Below are 15,207 nucleotides of genomic sequence, written 5' to 3' on the forward strand. Positions count from 1 at the left end.
TAGGATATGAACATATGATCTTCCACCAAATAAACCAACTAGCATCAACTACAAGGAGTAATCAACACTACTAGCAACCTACAGGTACCAATCTGAGGCTTTGGGACAAAGATAGGAGACAAGAGATGAACTAGGGTTTGAGAGGAGATGGTGCTGGTGAAGATGTTGATGGAGATTGACCCCCTCCCGATGAGAGGATCGTTGGTGATGACGATGGCGATGATTTCCCCCTCCCGGAGGGCAGTTTCCCCGGCAGAACAGCTCTGCCGGAGCCCTAGATTGGTTCCGCCCAGGTTCTGCCTCATGGCGGCGGGGTTTCTTCCCGAAAGCTTGCTTATGATTTTTTCCAGGGTAAAAGACCTCATATAGCAGAATATGGACACCAGAGGCCTGCCAGGGGGCCCACGAGGCAGGGGGTGCGCCCAGGGGGTAGGGCGCGCCCCCACCCTCGTGGCCAGGGTGTGGGCCCCCTTTGATATTTTCTTCACTCAGTATTTTTTATTATTTCCAAAAATGACTTTCGTGGAGTTTTAGGACTTTTGGAGTTGTGCAGAATAGGTCTCTAATATTTGCTCCTCTTCCAGCCCAGAATTCTAGCTGCCGGCATTCTCCCTCTTCATGCAAACCTTGTAAAATAAGAGAGAATAGGCATAAATATTGTGACAAAATGTGTAATAACAACCCATAATGCAATAAATATCGATATAAAAGCATGATGCAAAATGGACGTATCACTAAGCACCGGAGCATATGATGGCATGGCTCCCTTCTTAATATTAGTTACCACTTCCATGCAGTCTGAGGCAACAACAAGTTCCTAGAGGTGTAAATCTTGAGCGAGGGCAAGTGCCTCGCTGCATGCGTGCGCCTCAAGACTGGCTGGGTTGACAAGTCCTATAATAACAAGAGCCGATGCACCAAGAAAATGTCCAGACTTGTCGCGGGCTACTGCTGCTGCTACTCCTTTGTCTCCCAGACTGATACCCCCATTGACATTCAGTTTTGCCGCATTACCTGAAGGGGGAATCCACTTCCGTTGCCGAGCTATCGGTACAGACGGAGCTGTGGCGCGGTTCGGCCGAACAGAAGCAATGTCCAGCTCCTCAAGGTACCTATTGATGAAGGATATAGTAGACAATGGACTCTGAAACTGATCATCATAGTAACCAAAACCCATGCCAGCTCCTTCTCCTTCAATGTCTCGAACAACCAGAAAAGCCATAGTTTTGCATCATATAGTTTTGCATCATCACTCCTGTTTGATATCACGTGCTCAAGGGTTTCCTCATCCCCAAGGGCCCATACACACCTCGCCATCCGGCAGTTTAGCAAATAGTGGTGCCAAGAATCAACATCAGAATTGCAAATTGTGCAGACCGAAGAATCCGCCATATGTTGTTCATGGCGTACTGATCCAGTACAGAGAGAAGTGTGTGCCAACCTCAAACAAAAATTCGTGCCTTAGAAGGTACTTTCACTTTCCAGAGTGTAGACCAAGATTGTTTAGTAGCTTGTTGATTTGAGTGACTAGGGCGATGTTCTAACCAGTCTTCTCTTTGAGATTTGATCGCGGAAATCATTCGGTAAGCAGATCGAACAGAGAAGACCCCTCGCTTGTCATAGTGCCAAGACCAAAAATCATCTTGTACCCTCATGCTTACCGGAATATTTAGGATGACTTAATATCAGGGGCATTAAGGTGCTCAGCTAGCACTTGTCTGTTCCAGTCCTAGTAGTGGGATCAATGAGATCAGCCACTACTGTCGGTGGGTCAGTAGACCGGCAGCAGATTGGTCGCAATTTGTAGTCCCTGGCAACCACTTGTCATCCCATACATTGGTCGAAGCTCCAGAACCGATACGCTTGATTAAACCCAACGCTAATATGTCTCTTCCCTCCAGAATGGACCGCCATACCTGAGATGGTGACGATCCCAAGCTAGCATCCGGGAGGTTGCAGTTAGGATAATATCTGGCCCTGAGAACTCTAGCACTGAGTGTAGTTGGTTCCTGCAAAAGTCTCCAAGCTTGGCGCGCAAGCAACACCAAATTAAATAGCTCAATGTCACGAAATCCGAGCCCTCCCATGAATTTTGGCTTCGTCATAGTGTTCCAGGATACCCAAGCCGTCTTCCTTTCACCCTTCTTGCTTCCCCACCAAAATTTGCGAATTAGTCCATTAATATGTTCACAAAGATCTCTCGGTAGCTTGAAACAGGCCATAGAATATGTGGGTATAGATTGAACGACGGACTTGATCAAAACTTCCTTACCCCCAGCTGATAGACACTTCTCCATCCATCCTTGCACACGTTTCCAAATTCTGTCTTTCAAGTACTTGAAGTAGCCTTCTTTTGATTTTTCCATGTCAGAAGGTAGGCCCAAGTATTTTTCCGTAAGCACTTCATTCTGTACCTGTAGGACATGTTTTATTTCATTGCGAGTATTCTCATTCACTCCCTTGCTAAAGAAAACAGAGGACTTGTTAGCATTGATCCTTTGTCCAGACGCATCACAATATTTCCTCAGAAGATCTTGGACTCGGGTGGCGCCCTCAACGGTGGCCTCAAAGAAAGGAGGCTATTATCAGCAAATAACAGGTGAGGGGCTGAAGTTGCCACGGCCACACCCCGGATGCCATATTGTGCTTTAAGCAAGCACGATAGTCCCTCTGCCGCCAGTAAAAATAAGTACGGAGAAATCAGGTCCTCCTGCCTCAACCCTCTCGAGGGTTTAAAAGGATCCATACTACCACCACTGAAAAGGACTGAAAAGGAGACAGATGACACACATCTCATGAATGTCTCTGTAAACTGAGGGCTAATACCCATTTTGAGCATAACTGCCTGTTGGGGAACGTAGTAATTTCAAAAAAAATCCTACACACACGCAAGATCATGGTGATGCATAGCAACAAGAGGGTAGAGTGTTGTCTACGTACCCTCGTAGACCGTAAGCGGAAGCGTCAAGTGACGCGGTTGATGTAGTCGAACGTCTTCGCGATTCAATCGATCCTAGTACCGAAAGCACGACACCTCCGCGATCAGCACACGTTCAGCTCGATGACGTCCTCGCCTTCTTGATCCAGCAAGAGGGGCGAAGTAGTAGATGAGTTCCGACAACACGACGGCGTGGTGATGGTGTTGGTGAAGAACAATCTCCGCAGGGCTTCGCCTAAGCACTACGAAAACTATGGCGGAGGATAAACTAGAGGGGACGGGGTTGCCAGCACACGGCTTGGTGTTTCTTGATGTGTTTGGGTGCTAGCCCTACCCCTCTATTTATATGTTGAGCCCTGGGGTCGAAACTTGGAGTAAAAGCCTCCGCAAAGTCGGTTTTGCCCGAAAGGCAAGAGTCCTTCTCGGACTCCAGGGCTAGACGCCAGGGTTCCCGGCGTCTACCCCCTAGACGCCAGGGTTCCCGGCGTCTACCCCCTAGACGCCAGGGTTCCTGGCATCTAGCCTCTGGTCTCCGCAAAACTTCCTTTTGCACTTTCGAAAAGCCTCGTGGGCTTTCCCCTTTGGCCCAAATAAAGTGTTCTCGTACCCAAACATTTCGGGAGACATCCGGAACCCCTTCCGGTGAATTCCGGAACCCTTCTGGAGATCAAACATTACTATCCCATATATTAAACTTTACCTCCGGACCATTCCGGAGCTCCTCGTCATGTCCATGATCTCATCAGGGACTCCGAACAACATTCGGTCACCAAAATACATAACTCATATAATACTATATCGTCAACGAACGTGAAGCGTGCGGACCCTACGGGTTCGAGAACTATGTAGACATGACCGAGACACCTCTCTGGTCAATAACCAATAGTGGAACCTAGATGCCCATATTGGCTCCTACATATTCTACGAAGATCTTTATCGGTCGAAGCGCATAACAACATACGTTGTTTCCTTTGTCATCGGCATGTTACTTGCCCGAGATTCGATCGTCGGTATCACCATACCTAGTTCAATCTCGTTACCGGCAAGTCTCTTTACTCGTTCCGTAATGCATCATCTCGCAACTAACTCATTAGTCACATTGCTTGCAAGGCTTATAGTGATGCGCATTACCGAGAGGGCCCAGAGATACCTCTCCGACAATCAGAGTGACAAAGCCTAATCTCGATCTATGCCAACTCAAGAAGTACCATCGGAGACACCTGTAGAGCACCTTTATAATCACCCAGTTACGTTGTGACATTTGGTAGCACACAAAGTGTTCCTCCGATATTCGGGAGTTGCATAATCTCATAGTCATAGGAACATGTATAACTTATGAAGAAAGCAATAGCAACATACTATCAAGTGCTAAGCTAACGGAATGGGTCAAGTCAATCACATCATTCTCTAATGATGTGATCCCATTAATCAAATGACAACTCATGTCTATGGCTAGGAAACTTAACCATCTTTGATTCAACAAGCTAGTCAAGTAGAGGCATACTAGTGACACTCTGTTTGTCTATGTATTCACACATGTACTAAGTTTCCGGTTAATACAATTCTAGCATGAATAATAAACATTTATCATGATACAAGGAAATATAAATAACAACTTTATTATTGCCTCTAGGGCATATTTCCTTCACTGCCTTCAAATAACTCCACTCTAATCTGTCATAAGCTTTCATCATATCAAGCTTTAGTGCACAAAAACGATTTCCCTTGACCCTCCTAGTTTTCATATAATGCAAGCATTCATAGGCTGTGATGAAATTGTCCACGATGAGACGTCCAGGAACGAAAGTTGATTGCTCTTCAGAAATAACCTCGGGGAGAATAATTTTTAGCCTGTTTGCTAAGACCTTTGAAGCGATCTTGTAAATCACATTGCAAAAGCTTATAGGCCGAAATTGTCCTAAATTTGTTCCGTGCCTGGCTCATCAGGTAATGACCATACACCCCGTGTTAAGAAAAACCGACCATACACCCCCATCACGTTAAAATGCTACATAGTTTGGCCCAATTCATCATTTTTGTGTCCATTCAAATGATTTTCCTTGCATCAGAATTTTCTATGATCTCTTATGCCAGGTTACTCCCGGTATTTTTCCTTTTCATTTTTATTTTCTAAATTCGTTCACATGTATTTAAATCTGCTACTAGTTAAAAATTACTCCCTCCGTTCCATAATATAAGAACGTTTTTGAAGCTAAAGCTGTTTGAAAAACGTTCTTATATTATGGGACTGAGGGAGTAGTGAACATTTCAGAAACATTTATTAAAATCAAAATATTTTTTATATTTGTGAACATTTTGAGTTAGTGAACATTTTTTTCCTAAAAAATTAAAATTATAGAACCTTTTTAGCTTAGTCTTTCCTAGGTTTCTCTTGATTCTTTTTTTGTTTCTTCAGGTTTTTATATATGTGCTTTCCCGCCTGAAGCATACCGTGTAAAAGCACAATTGTGCACCATGTGAAACATAACTTGTGCTTCCCAAAATTCAAAAGCATAAACTATGCTTCACAAAAAAAGTGAAGCGTCAAATGTGCTTCCATGTGAAGCACTGTTGTAGTTCCTGTTTTCAGTTTTTTTGTTTCCATTTAATTTTGGATTTTGGTTTTTGTTTCCAGCTTCTTCGGTTTCCGTTTTAAGGTTTTCATTTTTCCTGAATTTTTTCTCCAGTTATGTTTTTTTACTTTGTTAAAGCTAATACTTGGGATCTAGTTTCAAATACCTTGACACGAGAAACGTAACCGTGAAAAATGGTTCATCATTTGAACGCATAATTCGAGAGATGGAGTGTTTCAAAGACGAATCTATGAAAAAATGCACAAAACTCCGAGGTTGTGACAAGTGTTGCACATGTAGTGCACCACTTGTGACGACCATAGGAGGAGTGACCTTTACAAGCGGTTCCCCTTAACTAATGATTTCATTATTATGCGTGTAGGGCATTGGGAGTCGCCCAGACATGCACCCCGCAACCTATGCGTCAACATGGCAATGGCCACCCGCTACCCGCGAACCCGGCGGGAAAAAACCATATTAGGGTATGGGTATGGGAAATAAAAATATGCATGGGTTTCTAAATGGGAAAAAATGGTACCCATCGGGTAAGGCGGGTACGGGTATGAGAAGGCAATACCCATACCCGCAAACCCGTATACTACTACACCATGTCAGCTAGGTCCCATGTGTCATTGACTAGATTCAGAAAGAAGAACTTAAGTTACCAGGCGCTAAGTACAACTTATCAAGTAGATTTGTTCTTGTCTCCCTCCTCGCGCCTCCAGCCACCTTCAAAAGGGAAAATGCCTGGGTGCCATGGCGACTACAAGGTGGGACATGGTCGTGGTCGGGTCTTCCCTATGCAACGTCCGGCTACTCCTACGAGGAACGCATGTGCTCTGCCAATGACAAGGGCGGAGCATGACAAGCGTTCAATTTGGTGAATTTCTATTATGCATGAATGTGTTGATGGTTGGTCTATTGACGAATGTGTATGATGTATGACTGGACTATTTGAATGTTTTGATGATTGTTTAGTCAACTTTGAACATGCTGAAATATAAGTACTAAGATGGATATTTTTATCCGCATGTATTACCCGTACGCAGCCGGGTACGGGTATGGTAACAATTTGAAACCCGGGGTGCGGGTACAGGTACGGGTTTGGGCAGAAAATATTGGGACGGGTGCGGGTTTCGGCACGCATTACCCATATTCATACCCTGCGGGTGCCATGTTGACCTATGCAGTGCTCCTCTGAGCCGCCGCATATGCGATCCTCGTAGTGCTAGGTTAGCTTTTTTCAGAGAGTTTTTCATTTTATTATTTTCTATTAGAAATGCTTAATAATTTTAAAAATTATTTGAGAATTTCAAAATGTTCATGAATTTCAAAACATATTCACAGAATTTTAAAATATCCAATTTTTTTGTAAAAATATTCACGAAGAATTTTTCATGAAACAAAAAATATTTTAAAATTTTAAATAAATTTAAAAAATGAGGAAATTTCATATATTTTAAAAAGGTGTTCATGGATTTTCAAAAAATCTCTAATTTTAAAATGTTTTTACGAATTTGAAAAATGATCGTGATAAAAAAATAGATTTCAAAAAACAACTCTATTTGACCCTATGCCCTGGTAATTTCGATGACAACAAGTAGGAAACAACTCTATTTGACCCTACCTTAGTTAACATATATTATATTTATATATACCAAGTATAAAATATGTTAAAAAGAAAGTATAAATGAGAAAAATAATTCTAAAAAATATGGAAAACAAACATGAACATGAAAAAAAAGTTTCATGGAATTTGGAAAAAGTTTGTGAAAATGAAAAAATTTCATTGATTTTGAAAAAAAGTTCACCGATTTGAAAAAAGTACATCGAATTTGAAAAACAGTTCATCAAATATGAAAAAATGTTCACAAAGTTGAATAAAAATTCATCAATTTTTAAAAAGCTCATCAATTTTCAAAAATTATAATTGATTTTGAAAAAAGTTTCATCAATTTTGAAAACAAGTTCACCAATTTTGTAAAAGGTTCACAAATATGAAAAAAGTTCATTAATTTTAAAAAAAGTTCATCGAGTTTGAAAAAAAGTTTAATGATTTTGAAAAAAAATTCATCGAATTTGAACAAAGTTCGTGGTTTCTAGGAAAAGTCCATGAAATTTTTAAATAGTTCACGTTTGAATAATAGTTTTGAATTTGAAAAGGTTCATGTATTTTATAAAAAGAAAAAAGGTAAAAAACTAAAAAAAATGAGTAAAAAATGATGAAAAACTAGCCAAAAAAAAAACAATGTTCAGAATGAACAAAGTAAGAAGATAAAGAAGTGGTAGTAGGCAAAGTAGGATAGCTATCCGAGTTGGTTACTGTCATTCTACCTTTGTATGGGAACAATGAGGTGTGCGGTTCGGTTCTCACCACATAGGAATATTTTTGAGCTTTAAAACAAGAAAATGGGCCGAGCCCATGATTTGGGGAGGGGGAAGGGGGGTGTGCGCTGGTTGGCTGAGTTGCCTTTAACGGCCTCTTAATGCCCTAAGGGCCAGTTTTTTTATTGGCTTTTAGAATAAGCTGAAATAAGCTGTCCCCTACCTAACTTATTCTGGAAGCCCAATCAAACTTATTTTTTAAAAGCCTACTAATTAAGACTTGACTAATAAGCTTTAAAAAAAAATATTTCTGGTTGGGCTTCTAGAATAAACTGGGTAGGGAGCAGCTTATTCTAAAAGTCCTAAAAATCTACCAAAAGAACTGGCCCTAAATAAGAAATGCCTGTCCCGGGTGCCATATAGGGGCTCTCGTCAAGAGACCCAACCAAGGCCCTTCATAAAAACATTGAGAAATGGCTATTCATGCATTTATCTGGGTCGTCCATTTATGGGCAAGTAATAAGTGGGTTTAGAGCATCTTCAATGGGACTCCCTCCCACTTCCTTTTTCCCTGTACGTTTGGGTGAACAACTCGGACACGGCCCAAACCAAAAAAGTGCCACTCAACGGTACTCTCATACCAAGCCCTAATGTCTGGGTTATCTGACACTCCTCAAACTGGGCCCATAAATGCGGCGGATTTGGGTCCGCCCGAACACGTTTCAATGAGTCTACGACGTCAGACTGGCCGATGGACCCACGACAAAACCCATCTATTCGTCCCGGAGGTCACTGTTTTGTTGCTCGCATTTATGGCGCCTCTCCGGCATGCCGCCCGAGGGGTCAAGCCTAGCTATTTAAGCCAGGTGACGACCCAAACCCTAGTCGCCCCTCAATTTTTTTCTCCCTTCCTTTCTCCCGTCTGCGTCGTCAGACCACGTCCCCGGCCCCGTCATGTATTCATTCAATGTTGATGTCTGCCGTCCACCATGGTGCACAAGAAGATCACATGGTTCAAGTATTTGAAGCTGGAGCGCTACTCCTGGATCATGGCGGCGGTCCGCGCCGTGGAAGCCAGACTCATGGCCCGCGTTGTGGTCAGCCTTCCTCTGACCTTGGACGAGGTGGGGGAAGCCATGCGCTCAGAGGAGGCGTTCCCGAAGTTAACCATGTTGACTTCGAGTTGGAGATGGAAAAACATCACCGGCAGCGATGATGACGTCCCTCACCACTCGATGGAGGAGGCGAGGGAGAAATTCTGCCTCGGCATGAAGGCGGAGCACCTTGCGGCGGAGGAGCAGCTCGACGCCCAGCGCGCGGACGTTGTCGTCCTCGTCGAGCTCTACACCAACCCTGCCTTCTATGTGCAAAACCGCTCCATCCTCGAGTCCATCGAGGATGAGCGGGTGGTGATGGCCAACTACCGCACGATCTTCATCCACGACATCGAGCGGGAGAAGACCCTGGAGTACGTGTTTTGACTCTTATTCTTTATGCACTCCAGGGTCTTTGGTGTACGTGTTTGTCTTTGGTGGATTCGCTTGAATTTGATCTTTGTTCATTTGTGTTCGTGTGTCTTCAGTTTGGATCCTTTCGATATATGTTTCTCTTCATCAGCGGCGGCTGCTATTCTGGAGTGCTGGTCTTATTGGGTCTTAGCATGACAACTTCCCGACTGTCTACTATTCTCAGCTCCGGTGATGAAGGGGCGATGACAGCGGCGTGCCTTCGACTCTCTCTAATGCTTGTATTCGTTGCTAGGTTGTCTACGGATCTAGATGTAATTTTCACTTCTAGTGTTCTTTGTACTGCCTTGACAAATAATGAATAGGACGAATGTTTTTTCTAAAAATAATATATATATATATATATATATATATATATATATATATATATATATATATATATATATATATATATATATATATATATAGGGGATCCTAGTATTAGGCAAGTCTGGTTGGTGGGGAAAATATCTGGTGCACTGGAGCTTGTGGTGCTACCGGTGCACCGAACTCATATTGTGCTTTTAAAATGTTGAAAAAATTCTTAAAAAAATTTTAACGCACTCACACAACATCAATGTAGGTTCTCACAAAATTTCAAGTCAAAATTCGTAACATAACTCGAAAAACAAAAATGACAAATTCAACACTGAAAGTATTTGAGATGGGCTTTAGATTTGGCCCATTATTACATTGATGTCAAATTTGTCATTTTTATATCTCAAAAAATATTTCAAAATTTTATACAAAATTTTGTGACATCATACATTGATGTTGTGTTAATATGCTAGAATTTTTTCATTTTTTTTAATATTCTATGGCATCCGGTGCACCGGTAGCATCACAAGTGCGGGTGCACCAGATATATTCCCCTGGTTGGAGATGCTCTTACTCGCAGCCGTCCGTTATGCTTCCAGCCGCAGCATTCACAAATCATGATCCAGGCCGCGCGGCCGCATGATCTAGCAGCAAACTATGATGATCTCTCTACGACGCTGTATATAAATGTCATCTCCAAGGTGTTCTGTGATATGTATGTTACTAGCATCAAATCGACGTTCCATAGAAGTACTCTAAACAGATTTATTGCACTTACATAATATGGGCTTTCAGTGGTGCTATCTCAGTGGCGAAGAGTGTGGGTTGATTGGGAAATTAGATGAAATTGTTAACAGCACAGGGCGTTGCTGATCGTCGTAGAGCATGATCCGTTTTCGTGAAGAACTAGACCATGATAGCGCGTCTTGCCGCGCCCGTCCATTTCTAAAATAAAAATATATAATAAATGAAGTTTCAGAATACTTGATGGTTGTTTTGGAAGGTTGCTATGCTTATCAGCACCACAATTGTATATCTCAATTTTGTATTCATAATTGCACATTATAAAGGCAAAAGAGGAGGCACTACTTATCAGCTACCATATTTTCTATTTTCACAAAAAAATGCACCATATTTTCTCGACATGATCAAGGGCCAAAAAAGTAAATGTATGTATGTCTAAGCATGCACTATAAGCCATGAACAATATCAAATAGGTGTTGTAGGAGAGGAGAAATCAATATCTCAGCCTTGCGTTCCAACCGGCAAAAAAAAAAAAGAGAACATTATAACCTCGAGCTTGTGCTCTTACATTCAGATTGTATGCGTTTGTGCATAGGTAGAAAATCACAAAATAAAGTGATAATTTAATCAAAGTCGATCAGTTTGCCAGAAAAAAAGACATAGTGTAAGTGTTTCTTTTACATCTTTCAGCGACATCCCATCAAGATACATGCAGTTTCCAGCTATTGAGAGAAATAATCAAGACCTATGAATTTGTGAAGAAGAAAGGGATAGAAGTAGAGATATCAGTAAGGAAAGGAGACGGGGGTAGTGCAAGTTCCGTGGAAGGCTACTGGATCTAGCCCCATGACTGCATCGTAGATCTCTGGTAAGCAGCACAAAACCGACATATATCCATGCTTACACAAACATGCTTGGTAAAAGTAAGTGTCGAAGGAGATGGCGTGTGGCCAAGGCGATCACCTCAAGGGGGGTGCGCCTGCGTAATCGCGTCATCTAGATGCGTGCGCTTCTTTGGAACTTCCGTGGCTTCGGCCACGCAGGTCGGCGCACCCAACTTAAAGAATATATTAGGAAAGTAGCCATTGATATCGTTGGTCTCCAGGAACGATTAGATCAGAGTTTAGACACCATGATATCCTAGCCATAGATCCCCTTGAGCGCTTTGTTTGGCACCATAAGCCGGCAACGGGCCATTCGGGTGGTATGCTGCTCGGGTTCTGCAGCGCCACATTCGAGGTGCTGACCTGGGAGGTCGGCATCTTTTTCATTGCTGCCAACATCCGCGTGCGAGCGTCGCTTCGCGAGCTTGTGATCGTGCAAGTCTATGGACCAGCAGATCACTCACGCTCGGCCGAGTTCTTGGGAGAACTTGAAGCCAAGGTGAGGGAGGTTTCGGTAGCCCAACTCCCGTTAATGGTGAGAGGTGATTTTAACCTGATTCGGTCAGGAGCAGACAAAAACAACGATAATATCAATTGGCCAAGGGTGGCTATGTTCAACAATGTTGTTGCATCTATGGCACTTAGGGAAGTGGCCAGAACTGGGGCAAGGTATACTTGGACTAACAAGCAACTAGCCCCGGTGCGATCCGTCTTGGATCGGGTTTTCATGTCTCCAGACTGGGAAGTGGTGTTTCCACTCTGCTCGCTCCTTGCAGAAACCAGGATTGGTTCGGACCATGTGCCCCTCATCTTATCCTCAGGGGAGGACATGATTCGCCGCAGCCCGCGGTTCTTCTTCGAAACCGCGTGGTTTGAGGTCCCAGATTTCGACTCCATCTTTAAGGGAGAGATGGTTGCGAAGCGTCCAACTCGCAGGCCAGCAACGCGGCCCTATGGAGTTTTGGATCGCTATCCGGGGCCGCCTCCGCGCAAGCCTAAAGGGATGGGGCGCGAACCAGGGGCGTGCTGACAAGATCCTCAGGGAGAGGCTTCTTGCTGAAATAACTGTCCTTGACAATCAAGCGGACACTCGTCCTTTCTCAGAGCAAGAATGGGCGCATCGATACGCCTTGGAAGGGCAAGTCGAAGCTCTGCTGCGGTCAGAGGAGGAATATTGGAGGCGCAGGGGTGGCCTCAAGTGGACGCTCAAAGGAGACGCGAACACTCAGTATTTCTACACGTACGCGAACGGCAGACGCAGGAAATGCTCAATTCTTAGGTTGCAGTCGGAGCAGGGGCTTCTTCTACAACATTCGGAAATCACCCAACATATCTACGACTTCTACATAAGTCTGATGCGGACCGACGAGGCACAACAAGCGCGTCTCAGCACGGATGTGTGGCTCCCGTACCAAAAGGTACTACATAGTGAGAACGACGAGTTGGGGCTCGCGTTTCTCCCTAAGGAGATTGACGACGCTCTCCTAAGCATGAGAGCAGACATGGCTCCGGGGCCGGACGGGTGGCCGGTGGCGATGTTTAAGCACTTTTGGCCATTGCTGCGCGATCCCATTTACGAGGTGTGTAATGGCTTCATGCGTGGCTTCGTGGATATTGCTAGGTTTAACTACGGCGTACTATCGCTAATCCCAAAAGTGCCAGGGGCGGACAACATATGCCAGTACAAACCTATCGCGCTTATTAACGTTCCGTTTAAAATCTGCGCCAAAAGTTGTGCCACTCGGCTCTCGCCGATCGCCCATCGCACCATTAGTCGTGCCCAGTCGGCGTTCATTCGGGGTAGAAACATTCTGGAGGGACCACTAGCGCTGCAAGAGACCCTTCATGAGCTTAAGCGCACACACGAACCTGCGATCCTCCTTAAACTAGACTTTGAGAAGGCCTATGACCGAGTTAATTGGGACTTCCTCAGGCAGATCCTCACCAGTCGAGGATTCTCGCCGTTATGGGTGCACCGAGTCATACAACTGGTCTCGGGGGGCCAAACTGCGGTCTCGGTGAATGGAGAAGTAGGGCACTTCTTCAGGAACAAGCGTGGCTTACGCCAAGGCGACCCCATGTCGCCGCTCTTGTTCAACTTCGTCGCTGATGCGTTGGCAGCTATGCTGCGGAAAGCAACGGAGGCAGGCCACATAAAAGGGGTGTTGGAACACCTCATCCCAGGGGGGATTTCGCACCTGCAATATGCAGACGATACGCTACTGCTATTCCAGCCCGACCTCCATAGTGTGGCTACGGTCAAAGCCTTACTGATTAGCTTCGAGCTTATGTCAGGGCTTAAGATCAACTTTCACAAGTGTGAAGTGATGCCCATGGGATTGGTGGCGGATGAAGGTAGACGTATCGCGGACCTGCTCAATTGCAAACTTGGCAATATGCCGTTTACCTACCTAGGTCTCCCGTTGGATGCCAAACGCATCAAGATCGACGAGTGGGCTCCGCTCTGGACCAAGGTGGGAGAGCGGGTCTGTCCGTGGAGGGGGAAGTTCCTCTCCTCTGCAGCTAGGCTGGTGCTCACGAATGCGAGCCTCTCCTCGCTGCCGCAATTTGCAATGGGTCTGTTCCTCCTGGCGGAAGGGGTACACGCCAAGATGGACACACCGCGGTCCCGTTTCTTTTGGGAAGGCTCGGGACCAAAACGCAAGTACCACATGGTTAAGTGGGCTGCGGTGTGCCGTCCCAAGGATCTGGGAGGGCTTGGGATCACAAACACCAGAATCCAGAACATTGCACTCTTGTGCAAATGGATTTGGAAACTCTCGCAGGGAGCGACGGGTCTATGGGTTGATCTGCTGCGGGCCAAGTACTTCCCGAATGGGAATTTTTTCGAGGGCGTGGCGAGGGGATCTCCTTTCTGGAACGATCTCCAAGCGGTCCGGCCAGCTTTCGCTCAGGGAGCCAAGTTCTCCATTGGTAATGGCCGCTCGGCTCGCTTCTGGCTAGATCACTGGGTGGGAGCCCAACCCCTCTGGGTCGATTTCCAGAACCTCTATACTCTGGCTGTCAACCCGGAGATCACAGTTGCCACGGCGCTTGCCTCTTCCCCTCCGGCATTACATTTCCGGAGAGAGTTATCGCAAGTAGAACAAGCACACCTAACGGAATTGCTTGATACCATTGCGCCGGTCTCGCTGTCGTCGACGGCGGACACAGTCACCTGGGCCCTCACCCCGTCTGGCAAGTTTTCGGTCAAGTCTCTTTACCGTAAGCTGTGCCTGGGCCCATCCTTCCAGATGCCAAAGGGCTTGTGGAACGCGCGCCTTCCGCTTAAGATTAAGGTGTTTTTCTGGCAACTGTTCCGCAATAGACTGCCCACTTCGGCTAACGTCGCCAAACGCAATGGGCCGTCGACCGGCCTGTGTGCGATATGTAACATCCTGGAGGACGCGACCCATGTTTTTTTCCGATGTCCTCTAGCACGTTTTGCTTGGAGCGCCGTTCGTGCAGCGGCCAACTCCTCCTGGGATCCCCGGTCAGCGTCTGACCTCGCTACCATAGTAGGCTCGTTTCACGGTGGCAACAACCGAGTGCTCTGGAGCTGTTTCGGCGCCTTGACCTGGGCAGTCTGGCTCACTAGGAACAAACTAGCTATCGAGGGTATCTTCCCATCTCACCCTGCTAACATAATCTACAAATGCAACCTTCTTCTGCAGCAGTGGAGTCCGTTGGCGAAGCGCAAGGATGCTGAAAAACTGAAACTCGCCCAAGATCGCCTTCGTCAGATCTACGTTTTGGCTAGGGAGCCATCTGCCACCTCTGCGCCGTGAAGTGGCCCTTTTGTCTTGCGAGCGAGCCTGCGTGCTCTATGCTCTGCCTCCGGGCCTGTATTTTGCCTTGCTGCGTGCTACTGCTGGCCTGGTCTAGACTTGTGCGCCTTCGCGCCTTCGTGGTCTGAGCCT

General features: G+C 45.4%; 1 protein-coding gene across 1 annotated transcript; it reads right to left on the bottom strand.

Annotated features, from left to right (window-relative positions):
• Positions 1-817: 817 nt before the first annotated feature.
• On the bottom strand, positions 818-1,177 carry LOC141026074 (uncharacterized). Its single transcript, XM_073502031.1, has one exon. The coding sequence runs from the start codon at positions 1,175-1,177 to the stop codon at positions 818-820; it is 360 nt and encodes a 119-aa protein (XP_073358132.1).
• Between the last annotated feature and the right edge of the window lie 14,030 nt (positions 1,178-15,207).

This window comes from Aegilops tauschii, chromosome 6, assembly GCF_002575655.3.
Source record: "Aegilops tauschii subsp. strangulata cultivar AL8/78 chromosome 6, Aet v6.0, whole genome shotgun sequence".
NCBI classification, from domain to species: domain Eukaryota; kingdom Viridiplantae; phylum Streptophyta; class Magnoliopsida; order Poales; family Poaceae; genus Aegilops; species Aegilops tauschii.